This window comes from Leptonychotes weddellii, chromosome 8, assembly GCF_054177405.1.
Source record: "Leptonychotes weddellii isolate Sample4059 chromosome 8, ASM5417740v2, whole genome shotgun sequence".
Classification (NCBI taxonomy): domain Eukaryota; kingdom Metazoa; phylum Chordata; class Mammalia; order Carnivora; family Phocidae; genus Leptonychotes; species Leptonychotes weddellii.
The window spans coordinates 39,940,971-39,962,742 of record NC_138376.1 but is presented as its reverse complement, the minus strand read 5'-3'; the positions used below and the strand labels follow the sequence as shown (position 1 = coordinate 39,962,742).

Below are 21,772 nucleotides of genomic sequence, written 5' to 3'. Positions count from 1 at the left end.
GCCCTTGCTGAGTTCCTGAATTTTGTTCTTTTCCTTGCCTTTCCACTTCCTGATGGTTCCTGTCCTCTGGTCAGTGTGGCTCTGACTCAAGTGCTTCTCACAGGGATGACCCTTACCCTAGCTCATGGCACTGGGTTCCTCAGCCTTCTTCCAGGGACTGGGATCTGCTCGGTGTGGGCAGTGTTACATCCGTCCTCACGACAGCCCTGTGAGGTATGGTCGTTAGGAAAACAGGACGAAGGTCACGAGGAGAAAGCCTCACAGAAACCAAATAGGTTATGCCCTTCTCATTTTTCCTGAGTTTTCAAACTGGTCTTAATGATTCCAGACTTCCCGCGGTCAGGGTTCCCCAAAGGGTTTGCTCAGTGGAATAAGGCAGGTGTGAGTCACCTGTGTGCTGGCCGCCTCACTCTGTCCTGGCAAGAGCTCTGTGGGAGTTCTCCGCCTCCCCTGCCATGGTTGCTCCCCTCTCCCAGGAGCCAGGTCTTACCACTTGAGCTTCAGAGTAGGGAAGAGGGGAGGTGGAGTGCTGCGCACAGGTCGCACAGGAAATCTCTGCAGAGAGCCCAGATTTGGCAGAGGAAATGAGCCCTGCACTGGGAAGCAAGGGTGCTGCCTTCGAGTTCCTTTTCTGACCTACTGTGGCTGAGTTAGCGAGCCAGGCTGGGCAAGTTACTTCCTTAGAGGGAAATGACTTGGTTTCTTTATCTGGAAAGGGAGGTGGTTGAAATAGGTGATCTGAGGTCCCTTCTGGTAATGCTTATGACTCTTAGCACTCAGTGTCCGTTCTACGCACAAGACACGTTGTAGGCCCTGGCACCACTTGGAGGCAGGTTGGAATGAGTCTCCTAGCATCTTGTTAAATATCCTTTTTGAGGGTAGTGATTTTGGGGCTTCTCTATTTTGTGGGTAGAGCTCTGGGATGTTTCCATTTATCTCAAGGGGTTTTATTTAATTCCTAGAAACATTTTAGAATAAAATTTGTTTTTGTTTAACTTCATTTTAATTTGCTGAACTATAAACCTAGTTCACTTTCTTTGTCAGGTCTGATGCCTCAGGATTGAATGCTGGTTTCTCTCTGGTCTGTTATTAACCAGCATGTAATCCTAGCTCATTCTCTTCAGTCTTTCCTCAAGGGAAAGAATTAAGATTCTAAATTCTTTTCTGAAATATTTTTACTATTAAACCCTGAGTATGTTCCCACAGCCTGTAGGAGGATATTAACCTCTGCTGAGATCTACTGTTCTGATAATCGTTCTCCCAGCAGGTACTTTTGCTAGCAAGCTAAGCCTTCCTATCTTTAAGTACCAACATTTAGCCTTGACATAGAAAGGTTGGCTCATGCCATCTTACGTATGTGTGCTACTATTCTATTAATATAAGTGGATGGAGTCCTGAATGAGAGCAAAATAAAGTTGGATAAGATCTCCAAAAATGTAGCCTAAAGTTGGAGTTGAACTATGTGCATAGTTCTATTTTTTTTTTTTTAAAGATTTTATTTATTTGACAGAGAGAGACAGCGAGAGAGGGAACACAAGCAGGGGGAGTGGGAGAGGGAGAAGCAGGCTTCCCACCGAGCAGAGAGCCCGATGCAGGGCTCGATCCCAGGACCCTGGGATCATGACCGGAGCCGAAGGCAGACGCTTAACGACTGAGCCACCCAGGCGACCCCACAGTTCTGTTTTTTTAAAATGTTACTGTGACTAATAAAACATAATGGACAAAATAGAGAACAAAAATTATTTTACCACCTTACTATAACTATTATAATTTATTCTTGATGAACTTTAAAACCAGTTTTGAAAGTGACACCTCACAATATACCCAGCGGTACCAGGGCACTTGAGAGTGAGATTAACAAATAATTGTAGGGATTTAGGGAGTAAGAATGTTTTGAAACTTTGAATTGAAAGCCAGAGTTCTGAAAATCCTGCAGAAGTAGTGAAAGTACATGTCACATTTAACTCGAATGGATGATAAAACACTTAACAAATTAGAATTAACAGAGGGATGCTGTATACAGGTTCCAAGCTCCCAAGCAAACTAACTCCCAGAGACAGCAACTCCATGTACTTAGTGATTGGGGCAGGGAAGAAGAGCTGGCCCTACTAATAGTGATCATTTGTTAAGAGCTTATAATATATATACTAAGTGCCACGTAAATCATCTCATTAAATCTTCCCTACCGTCCTCTGAAATGCATTTTACTCTCCCAATTTTTCTGAAGAGAGAGTAGGCTTGGAGAGGTCAGAGAATTAGCTCAGGGCCTCCTAGCTAGTAGCCTGTAGAGTCCAGATTCAAATTCAGGGCCATCTTGGTTCTTAACTACTATAGTCTAACTGTTATATCGTGTTGCTGCCTTCAAAGGGCCGAGACTGCTCTAGGGAGCTGGAGTCGGTCACAGCTACGTCTATGAGTGGAGCTGGTGTGACAGCCCGGGCACCCAGGGTGGAGAGATGAAATTGAAGACCTTCCACCATCGGTGATGCTCTTGGCAATTTGCCCTTGGAAGCCTGTTTGGCAATGACTGGTATTTGCTATTTCATACCATCTCACAAAGTTTGTGCTAGGGTGGGCCCTACAGTTACCAGGAAACTACCATTCTGGAACCTGTTTAAAAATTCTTTAACTAAAACAAGTGTAATTTTTTCTTATTGTAAAAACAGAATCTTTTCATTAGAGAAACCCTAGAAAATAGCCATAAGAAGTAAATAGGAGCGCCTGTAATCTAGTCACCCAGAGAAAATATACCTTGGATTTCTTTTTTTTTCCAGGTAAGTCTCTATATATTCCTGTATAGTTGGGCATTTATTGTTATTAATTTTTCATGATTATAAATAATACTCTGTTGAGCAGCCCTGTTGCCGAATTTTTATGTCCATACTTATTTACTTCCTTAGGATGATTTTCTAGAAGTGTAAATGTTGGGTCAAAATATGAACATTATTAAAGTTTTAGGTATGTTTCACTAAGTTACCAATTTATAGCCCCACACGTATGTATGAGGGATGCCCTTTGTCTGACATCCTTGCTGACATTGGATATCTTGCTCACCCCCACCCACACCTTTTTTAAATTGCCAAATTTACTCTGGATTTGAAATTAATTTTTTGATCTCATACTATGTACTTCCCATATAATACCTTCCGTAGTAGTTGCAATTCAGACTTACGGAATTGCTTTAAAAATTCTATCATTACAAACAGCAAGTGCGGAGAAAGCAACTTCCCACAGCTATATAATCTTTGAGAACTGGAGATGAAAAGTCGGTAGAGCAAGGCATCTTAAGAGCTGTCACCGAAACCATCTGGCCTGCTCTTGTTTCCATTTATCTGGTTCACAGCCAGAAAAACGTGTGTAAGACAATGTGTAAAGCCTAGAAAGGGTTCAGATAAAACAAATTGAAGGCTGGTTTTATTTCTCCTCATCTTCAGAGAACAGGCAGAGTCACTCAAGTGTCCTGACCCCAGTCCAGACATTACTAAGAAAATGCTGCTCACTCTTCAAGTCTGATCCTCTGACAACTGCTCTCCTTTCCCCATGCCCTGGGTATCTTTGTTGTAAATTTTTCTCCAGCCTGCATCTGCATTACCTCTCTGGGCTTGGGGTCAGAAGCCCTGTTTTGAACTGCTAAGTCTATTATTTGATAGCTGCGTGGCTTTGGACAGTTGCCACATACTTTTTAGGTCTCAATTTCTTAACTTGTGAAACGGAGAGATTTATCATCTCTTTCTCATGTAATTGTCTTGAGAGGCAAATAAAATCAAGTATATGAAAATGCTTTGTGAGCTGTATGGCTTTCCCTACCATGTAAGGCTATTAATATTAGAATCACTTTCCTTCCTTGATAGCACTTTGTTAAAGAGAAAAATGGCCCTGGAAGAGTTGGAGAGAAGGGCCCCTTTATTTGAAGATGGATATTGGAGGGAGTAGGAGGCCTCGGTCCAAGCCGGGCTCCTCCCCCAGAGGTGGTCTGTGGGAAAGCCATCCAACCTCCATCATCAGCTAAGGGGGTTACTTCTGAAGACCTGTGCAGCTCCTGAAATCTGCGATGGAGGCCAACAGCAAAGGTAAAGAGGAGCCTCCCTGCCTTAATGGCTATTGTGAGTTGGGGGCCAGGTGAAGGGGTGCTCTGGACACATGCATTTGTAGAGTATGAGAGGTGTCATGGAGTAAGAAAGTCAGCAGTGGTGTTCTCTGCATTATTTGCTTAGCATAAAACCTGGGTAATGGGCATAAACATGCAATCTACGGGAAGCTTTCTCTCCAGCTTAAATAAGTACGCCTGTCTGCATGTCCAAGAACCTTCTCAGCGTCTATGTTTTTTCCCTGATATCTTTCCCCATCCACTATCTTCTGATCTCCTCTCGGGTCAAATGCAGCAGAGGGAGCGGCGGAACAAGCCTGCTAACTGAGGAATACTTGCTCTCTGCTCCCACGGGCTCCGCTTTTCCTTCCCACGTCTCTTCCCCTCTGCTTTCCTCCAACTCCATCCTTCTCCCTCGTGTCCCCTGAAGTCCCTCACCTCCGCAACGATGAACCGCCCCTTGCAGGAAACCCATTTCATCCTGCCACTCTACAGTGTTGCTACACAAATGAGGGGAGCCCCGAGAGTCATCATTGTGAATCAGTCCCATGGCAGGAGTGAAAGTAACACATTTCTCAGAAGGGTGGTTGTTCCGGTGCTCTTTCTCTGGTCTTCCCCCCACCCCCAAGTTATTCTCTTCTTAACCTGGATCTTTGTGGGAAACATACTTAGAATTTTTAGCATTTGGAGTCATGTGATTGTTTTCCGTAGAAAGAGGAAAAAACTGAAGAAAAGGGCAGAAGATACATAACTGTATCCACCCACGTGTGCACACTCATAAATACCCCTACTCCCAAGACTGAGATTGTGGGTATGTTTAATTAAAATATCATTCCTTTTTTTTTTTTTTTTTTGGTTTTCATAGGATCCCAAAGTTGAAGAGACCTTGAAGGAGGTCCAGTCTAAAGAGCCCCCTGATATATGATTGCCCTCTGGAATGTCATACCTGATATTCCCCAACATCTTGGTGTGACCTTCTTTTGACAGTCTAATCTCTCTCCATTTTACAAAACTTCCAAATACTTGAAAACAATATTATGTGTCTGTAAGTTTTCTCTTGTTCAAAATAACCCTCTTTAAAAATTTTTGGTCAGCCCATCTGATCTTTTAGGAATTGAAAGTAATGTAGGGGAAGAAAAACTTTCTCCTGCACCCTTTTAGGTTCTGTACCCAGGCCCTGTAAATTAAACTGACAAAAGACAGATTAACGGGAGAAAGGGTTTATTATGTATGCATATGGAGGCCTTCATAGAAGAGATATGAAGGACCAAAGAAGTAGTTAGACGCGGGGACTCCTATTTTAACAAAGAGTGATAAACTATGGAGAAGAAACTAGACAAAGGGTTGGACTTCTGGGGGAAGTAAATTGTGGGAAGGTAGATATATGGGGAAACTAATAAAAGATAAGGATATTTAGTAGGATTTGTTATGCGGACTCCAGTCGGGACTTCACCATTGATAAGAGTTGCCTCCCATGATTAAGAGTTATCCTCCTCTTCCTAATAATGGGAGAGGGAGACAACTTTACAAAGGGAAATAGGGAAATTTATGCCATGCTTTTAGACAGAAAGATCGGGGTGGGGGGCAGAGAGCTTTTCCTGCATATTTTATGGTGGCATACTCTGATCCCCTTCATCAGCAAGAAACTTGGTGGAAGAAGCAATAAACTAGTGTCAACATCAAATTAAATCAAGTGAATAAATATTCATAGAGTACTAGCTATGAATAGGATATTTTGCTAGGGGTGTGGGAGTGGTGGGAACATAAAGCAGAAGTTGTCTCCTTTAAAGAGTGTAAGATCCAGAGAACACATTAGGAATAAACACTTGAAAACTTAAAAAGCCAAAGCACATACAAATAGCTGTTCAAGTGGACAGTAGAAAAGTTGTCTCTAAGTAAATGCTGAGTGAAATGCCATGAGAGTAAGTTGAGAGATCAGAAAAGGGAAAGATACAGGTGGGTTGCCAGTCAGAGGAGATAGATTTTGAGGAAGAGGCTAAGAATTTGTGGTGAACCTAAATGAGCAGAAAGAACCGAAAGGGCCAGTCCAGGGAAAAGGAACTGGCCCAGAGAGAGCAAGGGCTCAGAAATATAAAACATTTTGTGGAGCAGAAGCTGAAAAATGAGTTTCCCTCATGTGGCAAGTTTGGGAAAGTGACTTTCTTTAATGAAGTGGGCTGGGGCCACGCATTAGACTTGGGCCAGTGTCCAGGGAATTGGCAATTTAACCTAGAGGCAAGAATGGAGTGCAAGGTCATCTTCCTGGGGCTAGACTTGCCATCCCAAGTCACCACCCCAGAACTTTGCTGATTGTCAGTATGACAACAGCGGGGAAGTCCAGGAGCAAATGTTACTGATCCCTGGTTCCTGTATGACCCTGGTAGAAACAAGCTCAGGAGAAATTTTAGTGGGAGGAAGCCAGGAAAATTCGACAGCATTTGACAGACACTCACTTGGGCTTTCCCCAGGCATCGGCACTCGGGTCTTATGTTGACTAATTCAATCCACCTTGATGCAGGAAATGAGCTTGGCTGCTGAGTAAGTGAAAGTCTGCACGAAACCTGAGTTGCCTTCAGCTAGCCTGTGGGTAGCTTGGTTAGGCCACCCCAAGGCAGCTGTTGCTGAATTATGGCATGGAACAGCCTCACTGTCCTATTATTCCCTTCATCCTGCCCTCACCAAGGAACCTTATGGTTCTTAGCTATGAGGGCAGACAAATTTGAGATTTAAGGCTCAGGTTTTCTTGTCCCAATCACTTTTCCAGGGCACTTGACTCTCCATTTCTGTTTTAGAGAATGTAATGCGTTGAGTGAGCCCCACTGTGATTTTACGGGAAGTCTCATACTTTTTAAATGTTCCGTAAAAGGGCGCCTGGGTGGCTCAGTCGTTAAGCGTCTGCCTTCGGCTCAGGTCATGATCCCAGGGTCCTGGGATCGAGTCCCACATCGGGTTCCCTCCTTGGCGGGAAGTCTGCTCTCTCTCTCCCACTCCCGCTGCTTGTGTTCCTGCTCTCGCTATCTCTGTCTCTGTCAAATAAATAATAAATAAAATCTTTAAAAAAAAAAAAAATGTTCCGTAAAGCAGTGCATCCCAGACTTTCATGTGATGGGAGACTCGTGAAAATGCAGAGTCCAATTCAATAGGTTTGGGGTGGGGCCAGAGATTCTACATTTATTTTTGCATGTATTTTCAGGCGCTTTTCTGTGAGTGTACATTTACACATACACACATATATACCCGTATGCGTATACATAGTATGTATGTATCTATACATACAGAGTAAGGTCATGCATTATATGAACTGTTTCTTGATATTTTCAACAAATGTTACAACAGAGCTATTTTTAAAGTTTTGAATTTTCTTGGAAAACAATTTCTAATGGCCATAAAAATTCTATTGTTCTGTATGCTGACATAACCATTACTCTATTGTTGGAAATCTAGGGCATTTTCAATTTTCCCACCGAAATATCCTTGTATATGGATATTTGAGTGCATCTCTATTTCTTTAGAAAAATTCCCAGGGGTGGACCTTTTTTTTAGGTTTTGTTCCATATTATTAAATGACCTACACAAAATTCTACCCAAACCACCCCTAGCTGTAATACCTGAAAGCCCCTTTTCCCTATTCTCCTATTCATATTGCATGCTTAAAAATCAATGCCTATTTGGGACGCCTGGGTGGCTCAGTTGGTTAAATGTCTGCCTTCGGCTCAGGTCATGATCCCAGGGTCCTGGGATAGAGTCCCGCGTTGGGCTCCCTGCTCAGTGAGGAGCCTGCTTCTCCTTCTGCCTGCCGCTCCCCTTGCTTGTGTGCTCTCTCTGATTGATAAATCAAATCAATCAATCAATAAATCTTTAAAAAAAAATCTATGCCAATTTGATAGACTAAATATGCTATCTTAAATTGTATTACTTTGATTACTCTTGAGGTTAAACTGTTTTTTCATGTATTTTCTATTTTAATTTCTTTTAGTGTCCACTGTTTCCTTTTTCTTTTTAATTGAGATATAACTGATAGATGACATTATATTCAAGTGTACGATTTGATATTTTTATACATTGCAAAATGATTACCACAGTAAGTCTAGTTAATATCTGTCAACCGAGAGTCTACCTTTTTTTTTTTTTATAAGATTTATTTATTATTTGGGAGAGAAAGAGCGTGCAGGGATGAGGGGCAGAGGGAGAGGGAGAGAGAGAATTTCAAGCAAACTCCCTGCTGACCGCGGAGCCTGATGCAGGGCTTGATCCCGAGATCCCAACGTGAGCAAAAACCAAGAGTCAGAAGCACAACCAACGGAGCCAACAAGTTCCCAGGGTCAAACTGAACAGCAAGGCCCCCTGGATGGTGGGGGCATGGGCGCGGTGCTTACTTTCTCACTGCAAATGTTTGCTTGTTCCACTCCTGCTGCCTCTGTTTCTGAGGCTGCTGTGTCCTCCCTCCACCTCGCTTTGCAGCTATGTCGACATCGTGGGACTCTGTGTGTAAACAATTTTAGACCTGGAATCGATGTAAGAGAATTAAAGCACAATGTCAGCATAGAAATTCTTTAAAGACTAGGCTCATGACTCTTTAAAGTTCCCCTGCTCTGTCAGCTACCACACTTTCTCACTGGCATCCCTCATTTCTCTTCCCACCGGGGATAACTCAGATTCCTGTTATTTGTATGTGTAGCGCCTTCCTCTTAGCTTCTACCCTGGAAGAACAGCATTTTCCTCTCTGTATTTACCATGGATAGAGAAAGGCTCTTATCATTGCACTTCCCAAAAGACCCACGGTAAGTTCTCTCCAAAACAGAGGTACCATCTGGTCTGACATAAAATTCATGGCACTCCTGGGTGGAGGAAACTGTCCTGGTGATTTCTTTCCTTTTTTGGACAGTACTTTTATTTTTCTTCTTACCCATGTTAGTTTAGGTGCCCAGCACGGTGACTGGCACAGAGTGGGCATTTAATAAATGGTGTTTTTGTTAACAAGGAGATAAAGCTCTGGTGCAAAAGGTTTCCACAGTCCAGAGAATAGATTCAGAATTGAGGGGTCCCTCATTTGATCTGGAACTTTCTGCAGTGACCTCAACCCTGTCACACCCAGGATTCTCACATGGCACCCTGGGGAAACACCTTTGCTAAGTCTTTATCTTCCCCTTTACATTTCTTCTTTGTCAGCTTTTGTCTCCAGTCTTCTTCCTTCATATCTCTTCACTGCAACTCTTCACACAGATTCATTTTTTCGTCAGATGATCAGGAATTGTACTCTGTTTTAGACAGAGGGAACACATAGAGAGATATTGAGACACTTAAAAGAGAAGGGAAAGGAGGGGTTTTCTGTGTTTTTTATCCCTGTTGAGCTAAGCCCCATGTAATTCTTATGCCCACAAACATCAGCATTTGAGAATCCTGACACAATATTTTCATTGACAAATGATCATTATAATAAGCTCTTTCTAGTGGTTAAATCAAAAGTAAAGTTGTTTTGTTCTTGAAAATTTTTTCACAGTGAAAATGTGTTCAACTTAAGAAAAGGGGGGGGTGTTGGTTGCTATGGAGTGTGATTTTTCTGGAGATTCTGGAAAGCACACAATGAGTTTGAATTTAGCTTCAAACAAAATAGGTAAAACCGAATTAACGGGCACAAAGAATTCTGGAACTGGAAATGATCTTTTGCATTAAAAGGAGGAAAAAGGATTATGTGGAGTTTGTGGGGTCTGTAGCTTTACATCTGTAACAAATGCAGTCATGTTACCACATGGTTTTCTTCAATAGGGGATAGAAAGGTAAGGTTATAAAAGGGAATGGGACATGGACTTTCTAAATGATCTAGGGGCTAAAATGGCAAATAAGCCATGTATATGATTAGTTTGAATAGCCTAGGCAGAGGAAGAATTTTTATGATTGAGGAGGAGAAGAGCTGTAAGAAGCTTGAAGATGGGCGTTAAAAGCCATAATACTTTGAGGCCATTCTGACCCAATCAATGTTTTGTTTTTTTTTTTAAATTTATTTATTTGACAGAGAGAGACACAGCGAGAGAGGGAACACAAGCAGGGGGAGTGGGAGAGGGAGAAGCAGGCTCCCCACTGAGCAGGGAGCCTGATGCGGGGCTCGATCCCAGGACCCTGGGATCATGACCCGAGCCGAAGGCAGACGCTTAATGACTGAGCCACCCAGGCGCCCCTGACCCAATGTTCTTAACTTGTATTCAGAAAGATCTGACTAACATAAATAAGTGCTTCAGAAGGGAAATTAGAAAGCAGTGTTTTAATATCATTTGGAGATAAGACTGAGGTTAAAGTAAATTATATACTAATAGCTTGTGTTTAGTGAATAAGACAGTGAATGATAATCTCAGTTTATTTTTTGCATTTAATTCCTTATAAATATTCTTTAGACCTAGTATATGGTAATATCATTTAACTGGCTATTTTGATAAGGAGTCAGAGCTCTGATAAAGAAAATGAAAATAAACAGAAGGGCCTATAAAATTACTTAATGTTTCTATCAGTCATTTTAGACTGGGATAAAACACTTCAATTTGGAAAGAGAAAGAACGGAAGGTGCATAATAGTTTTGGTCTGTAGCAACCTTGAAATCCTGCGTGGTTGACACTGTGGGGATCCCATAGCCAGGGCATGTGGGATGTTCTTTGATTAGACCACCCGGATTTTGTTTTTTGAGAGGGGCCCACCTCCCAAGTACTCATGTGGTCCCTGGCTCCACCTCCCGGGAGTTTTCTCCCCCCTGCCCCCCCCAATAATCTCTGGCCGCATCTGAAATAGTGTTGTTTGGCGAATATACCTTCCTTGGGGCCTTACTTCCTGCTCCTAGATGGGTACAGGACTGAGAGCTGGTTTGTGACTAACTTTGAGAACTCTGAAAAACTTAGTGAACTTTTATCTAAGTTGGTCCTTTTCGTGGTATAATTCCCAGAACTCTCTATTTCTTTGCTTTTTCATTCCTGTAAGTTTCTCTCCCTCTCTTGATTTAGGGGTAGATTACTAGAACTATACCCTTACACTCTTTATTCTGAGTCCTTTTACCCAATTAAAAGCATTTACTAGATGCTTCATTTTGATTCTTGCCTGTAGGAAGTTTATTTGGTTGAAAGGTTTTACTCGGCATTTCTCCCTCAAAGGCTTTTTCAATCTATCCTTTGTTTTTGGAGGCTAGAAATAGTTGTTTCTTTTTTTTTTTAAGGCTCTGAATTTCTGGATTCTTCATTCTCTTTCATTTTGTTTGTAAACTTGCCAACTCTTGTATTACCTTGTCAAATACAGACAATAGCATCTAACATACACAACTAACCTTCTGTTTTCCAATCTCTCCCTCCACTGCTCTTTTTATACCTCTAGGTTATCGTAGGTAATAATTTTACTAAATGTTTTGCCATTGCATAACATGGGTCATCATTAATCTAGCCTACGGTTGCTCTGTCATCGCAGCCTGCTGCCTGGCCATTATTGATCATGCCGCTATTTTAGCCTTTTGCTGTGGTGCTCCTCACTTCTAGGTATCAATTTCTTTCTTTCTTTTTTTTTTTTTTTTAAAGATTTTATTTATTTATTTGACAGAGAGAGACACAGTGAGAGAGGGAGCACAAGCAGGGAGAGTGGGAGAGGGAGAAGCAGGCTTCCCACTGAGCAGGGAGCCCGATGCGGGGCTCATCCCAGGATCCTGGGATCATGACCTGAGGGCAGACGCCTAACGACTGAGCCACCCAGGCGCCCCTAGGCATCAATTTCTATACCCACACATATACTGCTAGATTATGACTGCATATCTTGATCAGATGTACCTTTTTTGAGGATAAAATCTCTCTGATGTAAACTAAATGTGTACACTTAACTATCAGTATCCCCCCCCCATGCTATTATCTTATTGATTAATATATGCATATTTGCTTTCTTTCCCTAACTAGATTTTAAACTCATTAAGGTAGAGACTATAACTGTACAGTCTATTTCCTGTAAGAGTAGCCCCAAAAACACGTAGCATGGCTCCCAGCACATAGTAGGGCATAAAAAAATCTTGCTAACTTGAATGTTTGACCAGCTCTAATGTTTTACCACATGTGAGGCCGTGTGTAACTCGTTCTTGGAACTACAGCATCTTCTGCCATCTTCTTCTGTGGGTTCTTGGACTTGTGTGTAGAGTGTTCTGGTGGTCAGGGAGTTGAATGACAGCTCCATGTGTATTACTGAGACTCCGAAAGGTGGTAACAGCTTGGATCATGGGTGGTACATGGGTAGTCATGAAGGGCTTCCACCATAACCAGCTGTGTGTTAATCATATATTCATTATTGTGTCCCTAGTATTGGCACATAATTTACAGTGTAAGAGGTGCTTACTAAATGTTAGATGAAATGATGATCTGGACCTGTTGATTCAGTTCGAACTTAGCAATAGCTGGTTACTAGTTTGACATCCTGATGAGGTACTTTTACCCTGATGAGGGAGAACTTTGTGACCGCTGAATGTAAAAAAGGTCAGTTTCCCTCTTACATAAAGGGTCATTTAATTCTCCTCTGCAATGCAGCAAATACTCTTGTATTGAATCAGACACTCTTTGAAGACTTTATTTATTTATTTTAGAGAGAGACATCAAGAGCGTGAGTAGGAGAAGGGGTAGAGGGAGAGGGAGAGAAAATCTCAAGCAGACTTCATGCTGAGCACAGAGCTCGTCTCGGGGCTCAGTCTCATGATCCTGAGATCATGACCTGAGCTGAAATCAAGAGTTGGATGCTCAGCCGACTGAGCCACCCAGGCACCCCGAATTAGGCACCCTTAATTCAGAGTGACTTGTTCCTTCTTTCAAGAGAGCTGGTGTAGTCTTCCATGCATTGAGATTTGGCTCTCAAATCTCAATGGAGATGAGACTACTGAAGAAAGCGAGTGACTCAACCCACTCAATTTAATATGCTTTTAAGGATCTTTTACATATATTGCTTTGGTAGCATGACTGATAATTAGCAACTTTGAAAGCATGGCTCTTGATTTTATGTGCTAGCTTCCCTGAGTCTATGAAAGGACATCTCTGGCATGGCCTTAATTCTCTACGCAGTGGGCTTAGGGGCTTCAGTCTGGCTGGAAGGGCTCAGCTAGGGCACTTGTCTTGAATCTGTATATGCATGGAAAATGTACAGTTTTAATTTAGGTTGTAGATTTGGGGATATATATTTAGAGAAGGAAGCTGGTAGAGATCACTGGTCAGGAGGAACTAAAGTTACCCTAAGTCCATGAAGCCCTCAGAAAACCCTCCTAAAACATACATACAAGTACTAAATAGATTAGATATGAGCACAGAGGGCACAGAGAAGGGAAAGATGCCTGAGGGGACTATTCAAGGAAGCCTTCTTATAGGAGTTAAACTTCTCATTGATCTGGAGGTATAGCGAAGAATCCACAGGCATGGGGAGGAGAAATATGGATGAAAGGCTCATGAGCACAGAAGCATTTCGATCAGTCTTGGAGGGGCTTCCAGTGAACCCAAGAGCTGCTTCCTTTTCATTTCCTTTATTTAAAGAAAATGGAGGAAAGTTGTTCAAACATGTTGTGATAGAGGAAAATAACTTACTTGCTAGAGTGTGCCCTGCCTTTTTAAAAGAATATGTGTAATTTTCCCTGATCTTACTGGAGACAAAAAAAAAAAGTAACTTACTGTTATTTCAGAAATATCTGTGTATCCCTAGAATACATTAGCAGACATATAGTATGTGCTTAATAGATGTTTGTTGATTTAAATGGAACAGAGAAAAATTAACTTCCTTTAGGTCATTTAAAATTATGTTAGAGCATTTAAAGGCTCTACTTGCTAATTCATTTTTGTTAAAAAAAATTCTCAATCAGAGATGGCCAAGATAACGGTCAATTATATGCTTTATGAAAATGATTATCTATTAAGCATCAGTAGGATTTTAAGCGTGGGGTTAAAATAGAATTTGTTCAGGGAGTCTATTAAACTACCTGGGGATATAATTCTGAATCTCTTACTGATGTCATTAATTTCTTTGGTTTTGTTTTCCCATTCATAAAATGGAGGTAAAGATAGTCCTGTCGTTTAACACCAAGGACCCTGTAAGGATAACCTATCTCCCACTTAAATCATGGTTCATATCGCATGACTGGAAAGTAGAACATATGGTGCGTGACAAGAGTTGTTAGCCATTTGGGGAAGAACAAAAAGATCATGACAGCAATTTGTAATTTGGTTCATCTCTGTAGTAAATTAGTTAAGAATTTTGCCGTAATTTGAGGGCAAGGGGGGGGTGGAAGAAAAGGAAGATTTGGTCCTTTTTCCGTCCTCCCCTTTTAGGGTCCCTCTCTGATTCCGCTTCAGGAAGTGGAATAGAAAAAAAAAAAACTACATTCGTCAGTAACTCTGGGGTAACCACAACTAAGACAGTAAGGAGGTCAGTTGAAATAAGGACAAGTGATTGCTATAAAACCGACAGGTACTCTCATTGACACAGCACAGGCGTAAACAGGGTGACACACACACACAGGAGGAATTACTACACAAAGCAGGCAACCAGAGCAGAATGACAATGACCATCCTGCGCAACACGGCCATGGTGAGTAAAAATAAGTCCTGTTTCGTAGCCGTCATCCCTAGGATTTCAGGAGAGCAGATTTCTAAAGAATTAGGCCTGATTGGCGTCTTTATTGGTAATATTTCTTTTTTTTTTTAAAGATTTTATTTATTTATTTGAGAGAGAATGATATAGAGAGAGAGCATGAGAAGGGGGAGGGTCAGAGGGAGAAGCAGACTCCCTGCTGAGCAGGGAGCCCGACGCGGGACTCGATCCCAGGACCCTGGGATCACGACCTGAGCCGAAGGCAGTCGCTCAACCAACTGAGCCACCCAGGCGCCCAATGGTAATATTTCTTAAGGACAGACTGACTTTAATTTTGACCCCGGTCTGGTGGAGAAAAAGAACAAATAACTAGAAGTTATAATGGGGTGCAAAACATAGCTCCTCATATGGTGGCTTTTGCATAGGTAGTTGATAGCTTGCTCAACTCTGGTGTCACAGACAGCTGGACATGATCTCCCCTGTGGCCACCATTATAGAGTTAGATCGGTCTAAAGCTCCTATCTCATCATGGGGACTTCCAGCCTTTTAGATAGTACACATGTATTTTCACCAAGGAAAGTGGGTCCTCAAAAGCTTTAATGATTCCCTTAAGACTACAAGTCGACAAAGAGTGCCCAGGGTGAAGGAAGTGAAACCACTCAGTATTGAACTTTGGATAGCTCCCAGAGGAGGGAAATTTGCTAGGTCTCAGATAGCTGATTATTTTTGCATTGTCTCATTCCTCACGGAGGAGGAGAGAGATGCTAGTATGATGGAAATCTACCTCTCCTGGGTCTAGAATCTTGCCTGGCATTAGTCAGGTAAAGCCTGGGAAGAATATAATGTAGAGGAGCTTGAAAACAGGGCTTGGGAAATTATACGCCATATTATTGGCTTAAATAAGCCCTCTTTTTTTTTTCCCTCCATTTACAAGTCATGTAACTTAAAAGAGCTTGGATTTCATAAAAGATCATGGCATATGGTGACGATAATACTATTTTATATTTATGTATTGTTTTAGAGAATACCAGAAATGCAGCAAAGTGCAGTAGTTAGGGAGCATAAGCTTTGGAGTCAGACAGATCTGGCTTCACTACTTACTAAATGTGGGATTTGGGGTAAATTACTTAGCTGCTCTGTGCATAATTATTCCCTTAACTGTATAGGGGAATAATAATGGCATTTCCCTCAGAGGTTTTCTTGGGGGATTAATTGATATCATTGAGAATGACTAAATCTGTCCTCTGAAATGGCTTAGTTTTTAGTTAAATTGGTCATTTTAATATATTAGCCAATAAGGATAGAGAAAGCATTCAATGTGTTAAATATTAATATTAGTAATATTATTATTTTTACCTCTGAAACTCTTGTCAGCCCAGGGAAGTAGATTGGGACTACTTTCTCCATCATACAGATGAAAAACAGCTCAATTAAGCCAAGTGATTTAACATCACTGGGTACTGTACACGTAAGAACTAGGATATGAATCTAGGTTTACCAACCTCAAGTACAGTATGGTTCTCCTTGAGTGGTTCAGAGGCAGGATTTCTGAATTTGAAGCCATTGTGTCTAAACAAATCTGTCGGATAGCTTTGTGCTCTAAAGCCATTTCTATTTCTGGTTTGTTTGAAGTAATCTGTTGGGCCATCTGCTAGAAACATGGTGGTTCGAAGGGCATTAGAATAGGATTAGAAGCTGGGAGGTACAGGCAGGTAAGATATTCGGTAAGCAGTTGAGACAAATTCTTGTGTGCCTAGGAACTGGCCAGGCTCTGGAGCACATTCCTACCCAGGGGTGAGCACACGTCACAGAGAAGTTTGGGAGACAAATTCTCAGATGGTCTCAGGTGAACTTGCAGTAGAGTTGGGCTGTCGATGTCCTGACAGTGCCCACCTTCACTGATGTGTTCTCCTGCCTCTGTTTCCTGTTGTACAGAGTAGGAGTGATACCTATTTATCTGCCTCAGAGGTGGCCTATAAGAATTCAAATCTATAAGATGCTCTGAACCTCTCAGAGAAGAAGTGCTGTGTATGTCATTCTTAAGAATCAGCAAGAGCCATATCAAAGCCTCTGGCGCATAACCACTAAAATCTACAGTTTCAGATCAAAAGCTCTGTGGAGCAAACTAGAGTGCTTTGCAGGCATCATCTGATTTCCTGATAAAGAGCTCTGTGACCTCCAACACTCATGCAATTCTGACACAGCTGCCACATTGCTTACAATGCTTGGCTCCTCCTGTGGGACAAAGCTAAGATTAAGCACCACGAGTGGCTATATACTGATAATAATAATGGACTTCAATAGCAACAGTACTGACCACTGACACCTAGGTTTGAGTCCCCAGACTGGCACCAACAGGCTGGTGAACCCAACCAAGTTGTGTTGTTACTTTCCAGGCATGACTCTTTCACCGGTCTCATTGGGATAATTCATACTAGCTCTGCCTACCTCGTGAGGGAGTTGTGAGAATCCAGTATTCAAAGAGATGTGAAGGTGTGTTCTAACATACTCCAAGAATATAAGCAAATATAAGGATTTGTTAGAAGCATGGAAATGATTGCTGAATCATAGAACCCAAAAATACAGTAACTTTAAAGCTTTGATGATGAAAGCTAGAAGTGACTCAGTGAATTTGATACCAAAGAGGAAAGAGGAAACACACAGGAGGAATTTCCTTAAGAAACCAAAGGAAGTGATTGGTAGGCTTGGGAAGCTAAGAACCCTCTGGTCTAAGTAGGCATCTTTTACCTTTTTCGAACTTATTTCATAGCACTTTGTCTAGACAGAAGATGCATGAGGGCAAATTCCACATCTTTCCTGGCCACTGCACATCCTCAGACAGGTTGACCTACTGGCTGCCTATGTTGAATCCTTGCCCCGTGCTGACAGTGCTTTTCCTGCCTTATGTGGATCATATCATTTAATCTTTACATTTTCTGTCAGAAGAAATTGAATCACAGCCAGTCAGAGTCCTGAAACTTGAGTTATGGACATCTGACTCTAGAGCATGTGTCCCGAGTCACCACATAAAGAGTCAAGAAAGAGTTGAATGGATGAATGATTGTAGTAGATGAAAGTGGACAAGTGCTGATTATCTGAAGGCAAATCAGCCTACTTCGGGCTTATCAGAGTCAATCTTGCTTTCAACTTCTTTTTAGTATCTGCTACCTTAGTACACGAAATTGACACCTTTCTGCGTACTCTCGTCATTTCTTGCCTCCAGCATCTGCAAAATATAAAAAGGAGGTCCTTTAAGCAGACATGTCTAATCACCTCCCCTACCTTAGCCTGTGGAAGGTGTGAGCCTGAACAACACTGAACCCAGAGAATGAAAGCAACTCAGCTTCAGTTCCTGTTCTGCATTATGTTGAAAGTTGGTGATAGGCCTTGTCCATCCCAGTAAGTTTCGGTGGTGACGGTGGGGTGAGCAGAACGTGGTTGCGACAAAGGGAAGCTGGAGAGATTTTTAGCTCTTCTTTTAGGGAGGTCTTCACAGAGCACTTTCTTTCTTTGTGCATTCCTGTAACACCAGATAGACCGATATTTCAGTGTAAGTATAAAGAATATATGTTCCAGAGCTAAAGACAAATAGTTTTCATATTCTCTGTTGTTGTGCATCATTAGTGGCCCTGCTTCTTTCAATGAACATGGATAATTGGAACTTTGCTATAGTTGGTTTTGCACAGTGTTTTTCTTAATGCTTTGAATTTGACTGTATTGTTTTGTTCATTCATTCACTCACCTGCTCTTCCATTCATCCAGAAAGTATTTGTGGAACACCTATTCTGTGGTATGTTCTGCAGGAACTTATAATCCAGTAGGTGTCTGACCTGAACAAAAATGATACATTTCCAGACAGTAAAGACATAGCACTTGAGTGCTATGGCTTCAATGCTAGATGGCAAGTGCTTTATGATTTAAGGAAAATGAACATATTTCTAATTGAATGACTTTAGAGACAGTTCCTGGAGAAGACCACCTCTGGGTGGGGCCTTGATGGAAGGGTAGGCTTCCATCAAGGTAGAGGTGAAGTAGTGTATTCTAGGTGGAGGGATGGCTGGGATGAAGGATTTTGTGGAGAATTCATGAAATATGAGGTTGGAAATAAAAATAAGAATTATCATTTATTAATCCTTTTTTATTAGATAAATTTATGGGCACTTTATAATAGAATATTACGTTTAATCTTGTGAATATTATTATAAAGCAAGTATTATAATCCAGCTAGAAAGAAGAGAAACCAGAGGTTCAGTGATGAGGCCAGGTCAAGATTTAAACCCAGTCCCAGATCCTGATACCTTTCTGTCCCACATTGAGGAGCTCTTAGACTCTGGGAGGCTCAATCACCAAGCTAATGAGTTTACTACTCATTTTGGCACCCTGATATCTTCATGTGTGACTGTTCCCATTTCCAGGTGAGGACCTGAGGTTCAGAAAGAAGCCATGGTCCCATAAAACACTGGGGATCCTGAGTTCAGCTAGAGCATGGGTTGCCTCTTGTCAGCAAATGACATCAGAGTCCCTAACCAACTCAACCTTCTCTATTTTCCAGGTCAAGTCCCTGCTCCTGGTGGTGTTGGGGCTCACCTTCCTGAGGGAGGGGGCAGCTCGAAAAAACCCAAAAGCAGGGGGTGCTGCCCTGTGCCCTCCTCTGGAGGATAACAGTGTGAGGGTTGACATCCACATCCTCAGGCAAAACCAGGGTATTTCCATCTCAAATGATTTTCAGAACCGCTCCAGCTCCCCTTGGGATTACAAGTAAGTGTAAATGAGAATGATCTTCACATTCTTTTGAAAAATATGTTAATTTATTCTAATGTAAAAAATTTAGAAAATACAGAAAAAAAAAAAAGCCCTAATATTTACTCTTAAAAACAGAAATCCCAACTTTGCCCGGGAGCTCACATTTTTTCCTGCTGTTTTGGGCTAGGTCCTCCTGTGTGCTCAGAGGTCCTGCTATTTTGCTTCCAACTTCTCACTGACTCTCTGCCTTTTCCTGCTTCATGATGCCCTAGGTTGGAATTGACAAGCTTTCTGTGCTGGAAGAGAGGGCTCTTTAAAGCAGCCCATATAATGATCTCTGCATGGGGTTAAGTGGGAGCCAGAAAAGTCAGTGTGGAGTGATCCACTCAGATTAGACATCAGTCTTCAAGGAATGAGGAGGAGGGCAGAGTAGACAAGAAAGGCCAGTTTGGGAAAGGGGATGCAAGATGGGGATGGGATGTTCAGGGTACTGTCCTGTGATATTGTCTGATGTGTCGGATCTTGGAATACTAAGCATTCATCTATATGCTCCAGATAGAAGCCTGAGAACAGATTCCAGGGACAATTAGAAGTGCTTCTGGGGCTCCTGTATGGCTTCCTAGAGGAAGGGAGTATGTATGGTGGTGGCAAGTTGGCTGGCATGATTTTGCTGCCTTTGTACCTCCTGGCAGAGGGGGCTTTGAAGGGAGAAACAGGGAATGTGCTGGATTCACAGACTGCTGGGGCTTTGGCTTTCCTTTCCAAGCAGCAGGCTTTGTAGATTTTATATTAGGAGACCTACTAGTGATATTCCATATATCTAGGCAAAGGATGAATAATAATTATAATAATAACAACAGTGTGAGGAAAAATAAAAGAGCTGACATTTATTGAATGCCAACATGTAGCCTTTTGTGGGCATTTGTATCACTGAATATCCTCAGAAGTCCGATGAGAGAGACCTGTGAGAATCCCCATTTTAGAGTGGAGGAAATAGGCTTAGGCAGTTAAGCACCTGCCTGGAGGGCTGTGGATGAATCCAGGCCATCTGGCTGCAGCCCTGGGTTGCTGGGAAATGCCTCCCTGCCCAGTGGCGCGGGGCGCTCACATTTGTCCATCTCCCTCTCCCTTGTCTCACCATCTGCTTTTGTCCGCTCCCCCTGCAGCATCACCCGGGACCCCCACCGGTTCCCCTCGGAGATTGCAGAGGCCCAGTGCAGGTATTCGGGCTGCATCAATGCCGAGGGGCAGGAAGACAGCTCCATGAATTCTGTTCCCATCCAGCAGGAGTTCCTGGTCCTGCGGAGGGAGCCCCGGGGCTGCACTCGCTCCTTCCGGCTGGAGAAAGTGCTGGTGACGGTGGGCTGCACCTGTGTCACCCCCATCGTGCGCTATGTGCACGCCTGAACGTCCGCTTGGCTGAAGAAGCCCTGAAATACCACTGCCAGAGCTCTGCAGCTAGTCCTCTGTGGTCCCAATTCTCTCCACTTCATCGGCCTCTTGATAAGACTGGGCGGAATTCTCAGAGCTCTGTACTAGATAGAGTGTCAACTTTCTGGGGGCGCTTCCAGATCATAACCTAGTCCTGAGCTGTTCCACTGCCCCAAACCCTTGAAAATGGACGGAGGAGAAGGAAGGCGCACATAGCCCTGCCGTCGCTGTGATTTGGTGCCATTCCCGGGGAATTCTGTTGCAAATTCTGTTCCGTGTGGATGAAGATGCAGAAAATGTAACCACAGTATGAGTGTGTGGGAGGGGGTGAGGGGTGGGGTGGGGTGGGAGGGATGGGGTAAGGCTCTAGTACACAACCTTATTAAGATTTACTCAGTAGAGGCTGGCCTGATGCTCCTATTTTTAAGGAAACTGTCCATCTGTTTATGATGTATTTTTATATAAAATTTTAGGAGAAAAATTAATATATCAAGTATTAATATAATAAAGTATTAATGATTGAAAAATACTTCAGGTGTTTCTTTCCAGTCTTGGCTTGTATTCACAGAGCTTGGAGCCCTCAAGATTGTGAAATTCTAAATACTTGTCATTTGTTTTTCATATTTTCTCATAAGTTCCTCATTAGAGGACTACTGTTAGTGTTATTTTATTATTATCATCATTACTCTGTGTGTGTGTGTATGTGTGTGATCTTCCTCAGCTTCATTGAGATAAATTGGCAAATAATATTATGTAAGTTTATAGTGTACAGCATGATGACTGTCTTTCTATATATAGTGAAATGAGCACCACAATAAGGTAGTTAACACTTGCATCACCTCACATTTTTACCTGTGTGTATGTGTGTGTGTGTGTGTGTGTGTAGTGAGAACATTTAAGATCTACTCTCAGCAAATTTCAAGTATACAATACAGTATT

At 42.3% G+C, this 21,772-nt stretch overlaps 1 protein-coding gene across 1 annotated transcript; it reads left to right on the top strand.

The window, feature by feature from the left end:
- Window positions 1-14,149: 14,149 nt before the first annotated feature.
- On the top strand, window positions 14,150-21,360 carry IL17F (interleukin 17F). The gene is made up of 3 exons (XM_006748764.3): window positions 14,150-14,656; window positions 19,212-19,417; window positions 20,569-21,360. Exons 1-3 carry the CDS (start codon window positions 14,624-14,626, stop codon window positions 20,807-20,809), a joined length of 480 nt encoding a protein of 159 aa, XP_006748827.2. The 5' UTR covers window positions 14,150-14,623; the 3' UTR covers window positions 20,810-21,360.
- Window positions 21,361-21,772: the final 412 nt, after the last annotated feature.

Bases quoted from the DNA above. Each gene is read 5' to 3' on its own strand.
- IL17F (XM_006748764.3), top strand. From the start codon at position 14,624: ATGACAATGACCATCCTGCGCAACACGGCCATG. The intron at 14,657-19,211 runs GTGAGTAAAAAT...TCTATTTTCCAG, and splicing joins TCCTGCGCAACACGGCCATG to GTCAAGTCCCTGCTCCTGGT. The intron at 19,418-20,568 runs GTAAGTGTAAAT...CTCCCCCTGCAG, and splicing joins AGCTCCCCTTGGGATTACAA to CATCACCCGGGACCCCCACC.